At 32.2% G+C, this 17,037-nt stretch overlaps 1 protein-coding gene across 3 annotated transcripts; it reads right to left on the bottom strand.

Moving 5' to 3' along the window:
• Positions 1-238: 238 nt before the first annotated feature.
• On the bottom strand, positions 239-15,732 carry LOC119662162 (E3 ubiquitin-protein ligase Bre1-like; the record flags this gene model as incomplete). 3 transcript variants are annotated; one of them, XM_038071717.1, is given in 6 exon segments in its annotated part: positions 239-395; positions 1,349-1,553; positions 6,048-6,479; positions 6,553-7,622; positions 14,766-14,911; positions 15,155-15,732. In XM_038071717.1, coding segments are annotated over 4 exon segments (1,805 nt in total), but the record flags the coding sequence as incomplete, so codon positions are not given.
• Between the last annotated feature and the right edge of the window lie 1,305 nt (positions 15,733-17,037).

Raw genomic sequence — 17,037 nt, 5'->3', positions numbered from 1 at the left:
ACTAAGAAAAAAAATCTTGAGAAATATACATTTCACTGTAAAAAACTAAATATTGAATGGCAGACGAACCTAAAGTCGCTTAAATTGGGCAATTTAGATCTCTTAATATATTACTCAATATCGTTCAATAATATTTAGATATATGCTGATGCTAATCTCACCTCACGTCTTATGTTATAACAAAACTTACCCTGCTTGCGTCTGAATAGTGCCTATTTCCAATGAATCTTCATGGCACTCTTTTGATTCCATGTCAGCGAATCTACCAACACTTACAATAGCTCCCTCCAATTGATTATCTGGACTTAGAGAAGATGAACTTGATGTTACAGATTGTTCCACACGAATATCACATTGTGAAGCGATGAAAGATTTGACTTCATCATTGCAGTCCACTAAAATGAATAATTGGATATGGTATGTAATTTCATAATACAACTATTATGTTTAGTTAGTTAGTTAGTTAGTCAGTTGTGGTGGAGGGAAAACTGAATCCTCCTCAATTAGTCAAGAAAGGCATTCTGAATCTACAAATACTAGTAATAATAGGTAGTAAGAAGAAGGTCTAGCTAAAAACCCGCCAGAAGAATTTATAAAGGCCAAAATCTGACTGATGCTAATACTAGGGATATCACCGAGTGCATTGAAGAAGAGGGCTCCACAAACTTAAGCCTAGTTGTGACCGTAGACATAGACACAGACGGTGTTCTGGTGTTTTTTTTTCGAGAGCTGATAGACACGCATTGTAGAAAAAACCGCAGGGTACGCCAAGCCAAGCTCCATGTCGTCCTATGGTCCAGTGTGAAGACAGATATTAACCTAATTACTTCTGATTTGCTATACCTATAAGGTCAGAGGTTCTACATTTGAAATAGATTGGCCATGTAGCCGTTGACCCTACTGCTGAAGCAGCATGGACCCACTCACTATTTGCCTGTCGCAAAAGATGATCATAAATCAACCTCCGACCGTAGCTGGCCGAGTATCCTTAAAAGAGGAGCCCAGTCTAACAAGCTCGTCTGAGCTCTCATTTCCTACAATATTAAATGCCCGGGAATCCAAATTAGAGTTACCGTGGACCTCACACTTAGTGCGTTAGTAACTTTCTCACATTCTTCGACTAATCTAGATAAAATACAGACCGCTGATAAGGCTTTAATAGCTGTCTGACTGGGAGTTAGAATATAGACTTCCTTTCCGCGAAAGTCATGTTTAAAGCAAGAGCACATGCCATAAGGATGGCGCAAAATTTTTGCCTGAAATATTGCGGTGGTATCTGAAAGACGGTATGGTTTACTAACTATTAGGTCCTTAGAAAATATGACTTCAATATTTAAGAACTTCTTACTTTCTTCAATTAATCCTGTGGGTGGATCTCCAAAAGTTTCACAAAAAGAGCCAATGTTATGTTGACTTGCGCGCTTACAATCATATGCTGGGGGGTCTTTTGTGCGCACACATATAGCCTTTTGCTTGCTTCCATCATCGGATAATGTTTCTTGCATATTATATAATTGTAGTTTATTTGAAGTGTCTAGAAGTTCTTCCAGCATCTAGAAATATAAAAAAGTGTTTTCTATTAAAGCAAAAGAAAAATTTTATTAAACGGATTCGAATAGCAAAGAAAAGACAAGAACAAAAATTTAGTAAAATTATTGAAATTTAGCTGACCATACAACCCCGTTTCGAATATTGCCACGACTCATGATCTTAGGAAATACTCGAATTTCTTTTTAATTCGTTTATAGTCCGTCTATAATTTGTTTGCATAAAATTTGCATATCACGTCACACTGCGGTCAGTTGCGTCACGGGTTGCTAAAGAACGATATCGATATCTATTGAAATCTCGACGTTGTGTTAAGCTTTAGTATTTATGGAAAGTTTATGAAAATACCCAACAAAATTTCAAAGGTGTTCTTATATTGTTTCTCTAAAAAACTATAGGAGTTTGTTTCACAAACGAAGTTCCGGGTTTATATCTTTGCTTAAAAGTTTTAGTTCAAGAGAATTATTTACACAGTTTTGCATATTCCACTAAAGTGTCTTAAACAAAATAAAAAAATTAATAAATAAGCAAACAAAATATGTGCAAAGAAACCACCTACGCAGAAGTACTTGCGTAGAATTATGTGATAAGTAAAACAAAGAATGATATAAGAGAATTAAAAGAGATGGTAAAACAATTATGCCAAGTAGCTGCGATGCATAAAATAACAATACTTATAGCGATAATTGATAGCCAACATAAGTAACATCAAAATAGTTGCCTGGAATGCAAACGATCTCATTAAACAAGTATAAAATAGACATCTTTCTAATATCAGAATCTCACCTAACATCAAAATGATACATAGCTATCCCGACCTACAATATTTATCCCACAAATCACTAAGATGTCTCATTAAACAAGTACTTAAGCTAAAAGCTTATCTAAATAAAAATAAAATAGATATCTTTCTTATATCAGAATCTTACCTAACATCAATATGATACATTGCTATCCCGAACTAAAATATTTATTCCACAAATCATCACGATGACAAAGCTCACGGAGGCACAGTAAAATAATATGCTTTCGAAAATATAAAGGCTACAACGGTAGCAAATGACGATCATCAAGGGTACCTCATAATTGCGGCTATTTACTGTCTACCCAAATTGAACAACACTGCAGAAGAATATCTAAAAATTTTAAAATCACTTGGAGATCGCTTCATAAATGCTGAAGATTTCAATGTAAAATACCAGATTTGGTGGTCGAGGTTTAGTAATGTGAAAGGTAAATACCTACATGAAGCAATAGCATTAAACAAATCCTCTTTCCTCAGCACGGGGGAACTCACATATTGGCCAAGTGATCCTAGAAAGACGCTCATCAACTGACCTATCTTCAGACTACTCTCCGATTATACTTAATTACTACTATAGAAAAGTGCAGCCGAACGACTTTAGCAAGTATATATATAACAACAAAACTTGTTGGGATACATTTCGTGAAATCGTAAATGACAAATTTCAACTAAATGTTTCTCTTGCTTATCCAAACAACACAACAATTGCAGCCATAACTGGCTCTATACCTGTAATAAAAATGATCATCAAATATTATAAACTGTCACCATAAGTTAAGGAAATAATAGCACCTAAGAGAAGGCCGAGAAAACAATGGCAACTAAACCGAGCGCCTGTAATTAAGCCGAAAATATGCAAATTAACGCAAAATATGAAGGATTTATTAAATAAAGACAAGCAACTAAATACAACGACGTACCTTACCAACCTTGACCACAATAAAGCAACAAAATATGCCTTATGGAAAACTACGAAAAAAAATTGCCAAAGTCGTACTATCAATGAGCTGCAAAATATAATTGCAGAAATAATTAATGTTTAAAAAACTCCGGGATATGACGGAATTACTGGTAAGATCCTGCGAGAACTGCCTAACAACGGCCTTATCTTTATATGTAATCTTATCAACTGCATACTTAAAAATAAATACTTCCCAAAACCATGGAAAGTAGCTGATCTCGTAGCCATACCTAAATGCAAGTCTAGTGTAGTCTTACATACCCATAAGCCTATTGCCTTGCCTCTCTAAGCTGTTTGAAAAAGTATTTATGAGAAGACAAGACCGCATTCTACACCAAAATAAAATGTTTTCAGATCATCAATTCGGTTTCCGTAAAAAACACTCAACTATCCAGTAAGTACACTGTGTTATTAACAAAATTCCAATGGGCTTTAAAAAAAAATACACAATTGCAGTATACTTAGATGTAGCGAAAGCTTTCGATAGTGTTTCGCATGATGGACTCATTAAAAAATTATCAAAAATTCTTCCTGAGAGTTATGTTCAAATTCTTAAGAGCTACTTCGGTAAACGTTACTTCTACGTAAACTACAAAGACAGTATCTCCGGTTTTAAAAACATAGAAACGAGTGTCCCACAAGGTAGAGTAATAGGCCTTGTACTCTATCTACTTCACACAGCCGACATCCCAACCTCAACTAATGCAAATGAAATTATTGCTACGTTCGCAGACGATACTGTACTACTCGCGTCAGACTCCAACGTTAACATCGCTAGAGGTGAACTCCAAAAGAATCCAAACATAGTTTCTGAGTGGTTCTTGCATTGGGATGTAAAAATCAGTAGAGACAAAACCACACAAGTGACGTATACTAACAGAAAATTTGCGGATAAGCAGTTGCTTATGTTATATATGATGTACCAATACCAACAAGTACCAAAGCCAAATAACTTTGAATAATAGACCAAAAACTCACTTGGAAACATCACATTATTGAAAAAAGAAATGAAATGAAACAAAAATTTGTCCAAATATATTGGATGCTAAGATCTAACTCACTTTCGTTAGAAAATAAAACACTGGTATATAAAATGTAATTACCATATCTCCCGCTTACTTTTTATGAGGCTATGTCAAGTCATTGGTTTATGCTGACAAATAAGCAGCTCTTGAAATATTGGAAGCCAATGTTCATGCCACCATTTACACCATTTTCATTGGAAAAAATAGTCAAAAATTCGACTGATCGAATGAATAATGTAACTCGTGGCCTCGGCGGACATACGCCGATAATAATAGTCAAAAAAAAATTATGTGTCAGATTATAATAAAGAAAATTTCGTTCCAACAGTATTTCTATCTTGTCAATATCATTTTAAGTGCTCACACTTAAAATGAATATAACTTCAATATCACAGAATATAACTTCACTATCATATCATATTGCCGGTCTTAAAAATAAACTGTTTTTTTAGTGTATTTTTATTATATTAATTTTTTCAGGTATTGAAAAGGATGTGTACTATGAAGGAACAGCTCATTTTAAGGTGGCAAATGTTAGGGTGCTTGAGCTAAAAAATTAAAGGACATGTGGGACAGATTATATCACTGAATATAGACTGCAATAAAAGACTATAAAAACTTTTGGAACTTTCGAGGTACGTGTTTTGAAAAACTTTTAAGTTTAACAGAAAACACAATTCGTTCTACCTACGCAAATCACTTTTCATATCAAGGAACTAGACGAAAGCATCGAGACAGTTGAAGTAATAGAGGTCTTATAGTGTTGCAAATAAAACAAAGTGCTCGGAGATGAACGAATTCCAGCAGAGTTTTTGAAATACTTATTATAACGTAAAAAACTATACACTAAAGGCGAATATACTATAGGGGATTCGAAAGCAAAAGTATAGCTAAACTGCCTTCACGACTGCAAAGTTGGAATACCAAGCAGGCTTCAGGCGAGAATGTTCGACTGTGGACAAGGCTTCCATTATAGCAATATTGTAAAATTGTACATGGTAAATGAAAAATGTTGGATATTTATTTTAGATTTTGAAGCCTTATTTGACTGTATTGACAAAACAGCAATGTTTTATGAGTTAAATAATTATGGAGTTTCCACAAAAATGCTTGAAATACTCAAGACGTTGTATTATAATACAACGGCAGCGGAAAGAAATCGAAACAGCTAGAAAGCTTTAGCGACATATAACGAAATGGAAAAAAATGAACATTAAGCCCTGGATATCGAAGTCGTCTCCACTGTATGTGTCAAAGAAAGGACTTAAATCAAATAAATATCAAATAGAATAGTTGCCACTACCAACCTGAATCTATTCAAAATAACGTGAATTACATTAGTAAATGTGTGTCGAAATGTGGCTTAAACGGCGGTGTCTATTATTAGATCTCAATGTAGTCAACTGGACAGTGTTTACACTATATTTACTCAATAAATCATACTAGTCAACTTAATATTGAGAACATTTATGTCATTGTTGTTTTTCTTAAATTGCAAAGACAAGTTCTAAGTAATTCTTACAGTGGCAATGCGAGTTGGTATTATCCCGCATAATATAAGCTATTATTATCCCGCATATATAAAGACATTTTAAATAATGCATATGATAACATGTAAACATATATCACCCACTCACTAATGACAAAAAAATTTACGCAGCATATAGCTGGTTGAGCTATAAGTTAAGTATTAAGTATTAATAGTTACCTTGACGTTTTCATCAGCGCAACTGTTATATTTGGACTTATACAATTCCACTTCAGATTTGAGAACTTCGTTGTGAGATAGTATAGATTTTATGAGAGACTGCATTTCGCGATTGATAGGCGTAGTTAACTCAGTGAGAATTTTGTCTTCTTTCATTTTAGCACGTAGACGATTACATTTCATTTGATACTCCTTAATTAAATCTGCCTTCTGCTTCATTTCGTCTTCCAATTTCTGATGTGCAGCTTGCTCTTGTCTCTCCATTTCTTCAATTTGTAACGAGTGCACATTTGTACTCAGCGTTAGTTGCCGATTTATTTCTTCGAACGAAGATCTCATTTGCAACGAATCTCTCACCAGCACTGAAAATTTCGACTGCAAGCACTTATATTCTGGCGTTTCTACTATAGCTGATTCTGGTAAGTGGTTGAGCTAAGTAAATTACAAAATTATTAAATACATATAAAATATTTAAAAAACTGAACCAATGAAAAGATATACTTACATACATTTTCAGCTGTTCGACTTCTTTTAGTGTCTTTAAATGAGTTGAGTGTAACTTATCTAGTTCGACATGACGATTGTCAGCTAGTTCACGGCAATCTCTCATCTCATCTTGCAGCTCCTCATATTTTTCACGAGATATATTAGCCATCATTTTAGTTGCTAAAGCGCTTGGATTTTTGTTTGAATTTTTTACTAAACGGAAAGATTTGATTTTTTCAAAGAACTCTGCCAAGTAATTCTCTAGTTTCAAATTTTTGTTAATCATTTTACCGAAATCATAACGCACTTCTTCTATTTGCTTGTTGAGCTCATTACTGTTAATTCTCGAATTGTTGAGTCTCTGTTGACACAACTTTAGTTCAAGCGATTTTTTATGATTTTTCGTTATTAAGTTCATGTTCATCTTTTGCAACCCAATATATTCAGTCATTAATTTAACATGCAAGTACTTTATAGTTCCATCTACTGATTCAGACGAAGTGATAGCATCATTACCACTGCTAGCAATTATATCTTTTAGAACATCTGCGACTTTATCACTTCTTTCCATAACATAATTAACAACTGAAACAATTTTAGTTACTGCTTCTTTAGATAGCTGCACTTTGTTAGCCAATTCAATATTTAATTCCTTCTTCTCCAACGAATAGAGTTCATTCAGAAAGAAAACTCCTGATCTCTCCGACTCCCCCGTATCTCTCCGACTTTCTGCATTAAAGTGTTGCAGCAGTATATGAACGTCTTCATTCAACTGATTCCAATGGCTATTAAATATATTCAATATTTCTTCAGTTTTCTTTTGTTTCTCCTCCAATTTCTGTATACGTTGATCTAATTCTATTTTGTTGGTTATAAGTTGATTAAGCCGTTGAGTCAATTTTTTATTCTGAAATCGTAGTGCTTCTTTTCCTCTTACTTGAACCGAGAATGCAGACACATCATCATCATTTATCTTATCCATGTTTTGATTTAAATTGGAAGTCGTACCACTATTTAAGTTGACCGACATTTTTATCAACCACTTTGTGGCATAAGCGGCTATGACAAGTTAAATTGTACACTGCAATACTACAAATACACAAAAATAAGATGAAAAAAAAAACGATTTTAACTTGTTATTTGTAAGTACTAGTTTACATAGTATATTTGTTACATAATAGCATCACTGTGTTCCTGCAGCTCGATTACATTCGAGTATATATCTAATCTTATCTAGATTTAATAATCTGTAAATATTATATTTGTTTCGACCGCTTTCAGTCATTATTTGATAAAAATCGTTATTCGTTTATTGTAGAGTTCAAAGAGTTTTATCTAATATGATCCGACAGTTCTTTAACGGTTAAGTGATTCCGGTAGTAAAACAAGAAAGCGTAATATACCAATATCTAGCTTCTACTCAATAAGTCGGCCGGCAAGCCTTCTCGTTGTGAACCTTTTACCACAAATTATAAAAAACGCGCCGAGCCAGGACCAGCGTACTCAGTCCTCTGTCTGAAAATGCAAAAGTCAAAGGCACTCTTTCATTGACTCCTCGATCTATTTAGACAAGTTTTCCGTAAATTAGTAACTTTCCAGTCGTACTTAATAGCTGTGATGGTAGCTATTAATGATGGAAGCTTAAACCGATTCGCAGAATATCTATTAGAAATACAAACTTGAACTCCAACTTGACAACGAAAAAACGCCACGAAAATGGATTATGATGTGGAACCTATAATGTAAAAATATGTATAGCGCTGGTAAACTGGCCCAGGCATCAAAAATACTTGAAAATTTCAAATTAACCTTTATGAGCATGAGTGAAGTTAGATGGAACGGATGTGGATAAATTAGAACCTCAAAAGGTCACATTATGTTTTGGTCAGGCATACCAAACAAAGAATAATGTATCGATTGTTCAGTGCTATGCGCCTACTGAATACAGCAACGAAAATGATAAAAACGCTTTTTATGACAAGCTTAACGACGCAATTACTAAAGTGACGAAGTAAGATTTAAAATTGTGATAGGCGACTTTAATACTAAGATCAGGAATTTAGAACACGTCATCGGAAAGCAAGGCCTTGGTGACATGAATGACAACGGCGAACGACTTGTAGAGCTATGTGATATAAACCGCGGGTATCACCTGATATAAGAACACAAAATCAAATAGATCATATATATGTTGTGGCAAAATGGAGTAACTTTTCACCACCTACTAGTTGACAAAGCACTAATCAGCACAATAAGCATCTAGAAGTCGACTAGCTATAGCAGAATCACACAGAAGATCTCTAAATTGAAAACAAATATAAATATAAATATAAAGCAAAAGTATATACCGTCTTTGAAAATCTTACCGCTCCTACTGACAACCCAATATTGACTAACTAGCATAACTAATAACGAATACTTTACACCTACTCTTCAAAATCATTTGAAAATATTTATAAAAGTTGTACTGGAAAGAATTGTAAAAGTTGTTGAAGTACTATTACGACCAGAGGAAGCGGCTTTTAAGAGCGGAAGATCTTGTGTTAACCATATTAATAGGTTGAGAATAATCATAGAGCAAGGGATAGAAATGTGATCTCCCTCTATATTTATTTGCTTTTTATCTATTTTGAAAAGGTGTTGCACTCGTTAAATATTGGTTTCCCAGATAAAATAGTCTCCGTAATTGCAAAAGCTACGATCAATTTAAGTGCTTAGTTTTGACAACAAAATGTCTGAGCCCATTTATACAATTTTCGGTCATGCACGCGTCCTTCCCCCACTGCTGTTTTTAATTGCGCCAATGACACCAAACACAAGGCGACAAATGGGAGTTGTCACACCGGCTTAATGATATGCAGCATAATAACATGTCTTTAGAGTCCTGCAAAGTCGGACTGAAAATCTATAAAAAAAAAAGAAATATAGTAAACTATTAAGTATTACTTGCTATACTAGGGTCGAGTTTAAGTTCTGGAGCAGACCAAGTGCTAGTACCACTGCACTTATATTTAGCAAAAACGAAATATAATGAATTGTTACTGAGGAAAATTAGTGTGATGAAGCACAGAAAACTGAATTCCAAGAAAAAGAGACATTACAAAATAAAATAAAATAAAATATGTTAAAGAATAACAGACATATTTCATGATTATTTGTGTATATACACACATATATATATCCAAGTATTGGAGACAATTTGTTATATGTAGCAACACAACAACAATAATTATAGTTGATAATAATCTTAAGTGCAGTGGATTTAATTTCGCGTAAACAAAAACCAGACCAGGCATAAAACAATACTTCATTGCATAGTTTATTTATTTTATATTATTTATAGCTGTATTTGTTGATCACAGACATTTTACCCAATTTCGGATTAAACCAGGTCTTATAGATACTTAGTATCAAATTGCACTGACTTTGGTATGCAAATCACTGACCTGAATAACATATACATATTCCGCTTAATATTATTTTATTTTATTTATATATTATCGTTTATTTAATATTATTATTAATTAAGTACTTAACGTATACGTAGCGACTTTTGAAGCCCAAATGTTTTGATATTAACTCTCAAAATGTTAGAATATTTGAAAAAAAAAAAAAAGAGAAAAGATATTAAAAAGAAAGAAGGAAATAAGTCAAGAAGAGAAAAGAAATGTAAAGAAGAAAGAAGAAAATAAGACAAAAAGAGAAAAGAAAAGGGGAGATAACAAAAACGATAAGAGAACAAAAACGAGAAAAAAGAGAACAAAAACAAGCGGACAGATAAAGAGAAAACCAGAAGAGAAAAGTGAAAACAATTCTACAAATAAGGAGTGAACAAAAATTAAAGGTTGGAAAAAGTGAAAAAATGAAAAGAAAAGAGGCAGAGAAAAAAGAAACGAAGAAGAAAAAAGGAAAGAAGAAGAGAAAGGGAAAGAAGGGAAAAGGTTAGAAGGGAAAAGAAAAAGAGGGAAAGGTAGGAAAAGAGAAAAGAAAAGAAAAGAAAAGAAAAGAAAAGAAAAGAAAAGAAAGAAGAAAAGAAAAGAAAGAAGAAAACAAATTTAGAATAGAAAAGAAAAAAGAAAAGAAGAGGAAAAAAGAAAAGAGGAAAAAAGAAAAGAAAAGAAGAAGAGAAGAGAAGTGAAAAGAAGAGGAAAGAAGTGAAAAGAAGAGGAACGAAGAGAAAAGAAGAGAGTAGACAAAGAAGAAGAAAATATGTTAGTAAGTTCTTCCCTTACTTAAAGAGAATCTTTCCTATAAAGATAAGGAAAAAAGTATAGAAAATAGAAAAAAAAGGGATGATGAGCAAAATGAAAAAGAGTAAAGAATAGGAGTAAAGTAGAGAAGAAAATATACGAAGAGAAGAGGAGGAAAGAAAATAAGAAAATAATACAATAAAACTATATGCTTCGAGAGAGTTTTCTGCACTAATTCCGGGAAAGTTGGCTCGTTACTGCAATTAACTCAAATAACTGAGATCTTTAAGGTCGCAACGCCTCCAAATAAAATAATACATAATATGCCAATACCTAAAAACACGGCTAAATGTTTATTTATTAACTTATAATGAATTCTTTATAAACCACTTTATAAACACTTTGAAGCGCTGACTAGGCGTTCGACTGAAATACAAATATACACAAAGCAGAAAAAGTCTGTGGTCACCCACGAAATTTTTCTTAAATTTCGCATACCTTTTTTAATTTTTACTCGAACTGATTTTTGTGCTGGCGAATCTTATTTTCCAAATAAACCCACAGATGCTCTATGGGACTAAGGTCTGATGATTCTGGTAGTGTTTAAAGTTGCCTGGGAGCATGGTACAGTCGCTAATCCCTCACGAACACTGCTGTACAGTTAGAGTCATTATTCTGCTGAAATAAGAAGGTTGCCTCAAGCCCTAAACTTCTGGCACTTTCTTTTAAATTTGTTTTTAAAATAATTAGATACCTATATTTATCCGGTACTTGCTATACACCCCCAAACCATTACACCTCCACCACCATGTTTCACCGTTGGAATTTAGTTTTGTTTATCATTGGCTGTACACGATTTTCTCCACACGTTTTCTATCTTTGATTCCAAATATGGAAATTAAGTCTTTTCGGGGAAAATAATTCATTTTCAAAACTCCATAGATTTATTTACATGCTTTCTGGCAAAGCTTAATAATTTTATTAATTTTTCTTACAACCCGGGTATAATATTTGCTTCTCTTCAAGATTTTCCGCACAGTATCAGGACATATTTTGTTTTCAAGTATTTCGGCAACATGTTCAGCTAGTTTGAAGACTGTTACTCTTGGATTTACTTTCACCTGCTTGATTATACTACGTCTTTCTCTATCTGTCAGAATTGAGGGGCAACTAATGCTCTCAGAGATTGATAAATGTAATTATCCGTCTCCTAGAAGCTATTTATAACTCTCTGCATTCTTCGATCTTCAATATCTTTTTAAAATTTAACAGTTATTTGTCGTTCACTAACACTAATTTCACTAATTTCAATTTCAATTTAATTTTTATTTTCAAATTATTAATTCTTAGACTTTTTAAGAAGTCAACTGATAATTAAATATCATCTAATGACATGTTTATACTTACTAGCGAATTAAAATTAACGGCAAATCTTAATATTAAGAAGTGAACGCAGACTTTTTCTGCTTCGAAAATTGTTGCTTTTGCATATAATTGTTTCATTTATTTTTTTAAATAACTATTAACTTCTTATGTTTGAACTGCATTGTTGTTTCTTTGGTTAAAATAAATCAGAAAACAAAATCAGTTTGAGTAAAAATTAAATAAGTTATGCGAAATTTAAGAAAAACTTTGTGGGTGAACGCAGACTTTTTCTGCTGAGTGTAAATGTTGTAAAGATACTACGAATTTGTTGAAATTATTAAATTAATATCAAATCACTGAAACCTAAAGGTTCTACCTGAGATTAAAGAATTGATTTTAAAATTTATTTATAAAATGTGTGTATTTTTTAATAACATAAAATGTATATTTAAACAGCTTTCAACATATTTAATAGACAAAAAAAATTAACTAATCCTTTGGTCGTTTTATATGTATTTCGTTATAATCGATTAGGCACAAATCTAGTTTTGCTGATATTTTTAGTATTATATTTCAGTAGCCTTTTTTTTAATTTAAATCCGTTAATTTATTTCATTAAATTTATTCACTTAATTAAGTAAAAATATGTTTGGATTTTTGTAATATTTAATATTTGGGATTAAGCAGTGATTTAGCATTAAGTATGCTAAGTAATTAATTCTTTCAAATTAATTATGAAAATGAGAGGAATATGTTTAATATTTTTTGTTCAAATTGAAGCAAATTCATATTTTTATTTTCATTTAAAATATTTGGCAATACTACTGGAATGCACAATCTACTTATATTTTATTTAAAACCGAGACACCTTTCAGAAATTCAAACAATAATTTAAAATAATGAGAGTACGTAAATCTTTTCCATGGCATTCGCAAAGCAATCACTAAGCACTTTCAAGCAGTTCGGCTTATTCGAACTGCAATTATATTTGCTAAACAATTAAATTGTTGGCTCAAATTCTGCAATGACACTGGACTTATTAGCTCAGCACCCAAATAAGTCCAGTAAAGGCTGCAGTTTGCAACAAACGACTTGCAGTCTATAAAATAATACAAATAATAATCATAGTAATCATTTAAAACTCACGAACAATGTATACTAATTACCAACTTTTTTGGTTAACTCCCCATTTGCACTATCCTACTATCCGCCTAGCCCTGGACCATGTCTAAGCCATGAAAGCATTTAAATCTAAAGCTGAACAAAAGTTACAAACAAAATTAAAAGTAAGAACAGTAAAAACAGCAAAATTGTATGTAAAAGATGAATGATACTTAAGAGATTTGCACTGAATGCAGCACTCGATCTTAGTTTGTGGTACTTGCCACAAACTTTGTTTCTACTGCGGCACCAAAAGTCCCATTGTGCGAACATACCAGCACATTTGTGTTTGTAGCTGTTGTGTCGGCACTGGCGTTGCTGCTCTGGGTCCACTGTGCGTATGGCTTTTGATGAAAATATAGTGGCTGTTGGTTCGCAGCTTTGGTCCATTGTATTTTCTAAATTTTCACTACAAAAATTTCCATTCAATTACGAGAGTTCTTGCTTTTGTTGCTCGAAAAACCAAACTAAATTATAACAATATAACAACAATAACAACAATAACAACAATAACAAAATAGCAATAACAATTCCGAGCAACTGCGAAAACAATACCAACAACAGCAGCTCCACCCAGAAGCAACGATTGCAACAGTTACTACAAATCCAACAAGAGTAACAATAAAAACAGTTTTTGTTACCAGAAACTATTTTAACTCAGTTATTTACTTGCGAAGGTGTTAAGCCAAGTTTTCAACTCCATTGTCGGGCTTCGCCAGCTTTTGTACTACTAGTCAATGCAATGCAATGCAAAAACAATTTCAATAAATGAGAACAATTGAAAGGAAAAGGAAATGCTTTAATTATTAGTGAAAATTCATACTTTCTATAGAAACGTGCTTATAACGTTAAGGATCGTTAGGGATAAATTCAAGGACGATCAATTCTTACTAAAATTTTTTTTTGGTCAGAAATAGAAGTAATTTGGGTAAAAGTAATTGCTGCAGATAGTACACTCAAATTAACTTTATGCTAATCAAATTCAATGTTTCAAGATCTCGTCTAATTTGATAAGCGTTCTACAAAACGACATAGCTGTCAACAAATATGATCCAATAAGAAAATTCTAGACGACCTGAGTCCCCAAAATTTGAAACGCCAATTTTATAAACATATTAGAAAACGACATAGTTGTCAGCAAATATACATCTATTCGAGGAGTAAGTACTAACAATTCAAAACAGTTCAATTCAATTCAAAAAATTATTAAATCCGAACTTAGAAGAGTATTGAATTAAACACGGAATCCGTTTTAGTTACTTTTCAACTAGCTTTGCATCTGAATTTGTGGAAATATAGTCATAAGTAAGTCAGAATTTACAATGCATTAAGAATAATTAGCGTATTAGCGTTAAATTTAAAATCGATTAGCTACAGTTTAAATTGAGATCTTGTTTAGATCTATTAATTATATTATTGTTTATTTATATTACATTCTATGAACATTCTATGAATGAACTATACGTCCACTACACATATTCATTAATTATACATATAAACTCAGCCAGACGCTTACCTATTTTATCCTATATTATCTTGTAGGCGTGATGAAACTTTAATAGAGGGCGCAACCCTTATTGAGTTACTATCGGTTTGACTGCCTTTTGTGATAATTTACAAAAGAAATATATCTGTTATGATATGCTAAGTTGTTTTTTTTAACTGCAAACAGATAATGATTAATATTTAAGTCACTTTATTTAATAATGTATTGCTTAATGCGTCACACAATTTTATTCACACTTCGACACTTCAAATAAACAAATCATTTCATCTGAACTTAATATGTAAACAAAAAATTATTTTATGACTTTATGTGGACTAAATCACACCATTAAATTGATTTGAAGCATTAAACTGCGAAACATATTTACTATTTTTTATAAATGCTCAGTATATACTCACGTCGAAAATATACAAGATCAGCGTCTATCTCTGCTTACCCGAAATATGTAAGAAGTTTTCAGCAAGATTCTTATAAACGTGAACCTTCCGTTTATCCTCTATGTTGACGACAATTTAATAAAATTATTCTTCACCATATAAGGACGCGCTCCAACTGACTTCTACTGTTGTCAACTGCTGTCTTTGACAATTGTTCTTTCTTCGCCGGTAGAGTTGCCGTATTTATTTTTATTCTCCAAAAACAATGCGGAGAAGTTCTGATTTTTTGAAGAAGAAAAATAATTCAAGAAAATTACGAGTCTGCAATTTTTTTATTGCATAGTACAAATTTATTCACACTTCACTTCACTTAAATAAATAATTTCATCTGAACTCAATAAATAAACAAAAAATTATTTTATGACTTTATACGAAATCAAATCATCCCATCGTAAATAACGAGATCGTTTTTTATACAGCAAAAATGTTCTGCAAAAATCTTTTCCACGTTAATGTCCCGTTTATTGTCTATCTTGATATTATTTTAATAAAACAATTCTAGCCCAAAGAAAAAAACCAAACCATTGATCACAAGAGTCAACTTCCAACTAAGCTTTGGCAAAATTGTAAGCCTTTTTTTGCTCTGTCGACAGAGTTGCCGTTTTAAGTTTTATTGTCTCCAGAAACAATTCTTACAAGTTCTACGATGTTAGTGTAAATTTTTGAATATGGAAAATATTTTTACAACATATATTCATAAAATAACTTACAGTTATGAAGTTCACGGGGCACTAGTTATCGGGTTATGTGGTGATAAAATGAAAAGGAACCTGTGTGCACCGTGAACAGACTTTTACGTAGGTTATCTGGTTATTTTTATGCAATCAGCTGTTTTTTGTTTTTGTCGTCAGTACAAAGAAATTTCAATTTAAATTTCAAAATCAATTGTACACAAAATACCTAAAAAGAGTATAAAAAATCAAATTACGGACTTGAAAATAAACGCAGTTATTAAGGATCTTGAATTTATCGAAGGTATGTGCTTAAAAACTTAATAGTTGCAAAAAACAAAGTTTTTTCCATTTATAGACACAGCACGCTTTGACTAATGGTACGCTCTCATAGATGAAAGAATGGTTGAACTACTGGAGGATGTAAGAACAATCACATCTTTTCGACGAGGAGATGAACTAAGTGTGCCGAAATCCATTCATTGGCGAGATAATATTTTAAGTTGTTTCGACTAAAGAAGATTTTTATTTTGGATGGACCATTTTTACTCACTTTTGCAAAATTTAAATGTTTGTTTACAAACAAAACCATCTACAAATGTTAGTGATGCCCATTTGAAATTTACAGTTTGTGGTGCCATTCGGTGAAATTAACCCTCTTTGTGATTCCATTTATTTAAGTTTTATATTATTATCAACACTACAAATAACCACAAAACCACATAAATTTGTAAACATAGGCAGGAGTCGCGCAAAGTTTGATATTTTTATTTAGTGCATTTTGCACATAAGCACATAACCCAATAACCAGTGCCCCTTGAACACCCTAAGTATGTTTCTACTGTCTTATTTAAATAGTTTCGCTTATTAAGACCACTAATAAGAATAATTTACCATACAATGAACCTTTATATAAATGAACTCATTATAAATAAATCAATTGAATTAAAGTACATTCACCCTGCCTGTCTCATTTAGACACTTGATCATTTATATTAATAAGTGAACTTTCACTTTATAGTTAGCACATTTATGCAGTTGATAGAACTTTTATAAATTTCACTTAATAAAATATCACACAAAAAAATTAAATATGTAATTGATATATTAAATCATTATATACATATTCACTTAATAAAAACAGAGATTTCATTAAATGTTTACTTCCTCAGT

The sequence above is a fragment of the Teleopsis dalmanni genome, chromosome X (genome assembly GCF_002237135.1).
Source record: "Teleopsis dalmanni isolate 2A chromosome X, ASM223713v2, whole genome shotgun sequence".
Lineage (NCBI taxonomy): Eukaryota > Metazoa > Arthropoda > Insecta > Diptera > Diopsidae > Teleopsis > Teleopsis dalmanni.
The sequence above is the reverse complement of the archived record's forward strand: the minus strand, read 5'-3'. Positions and strand labels throughout refer to the sequence as shown.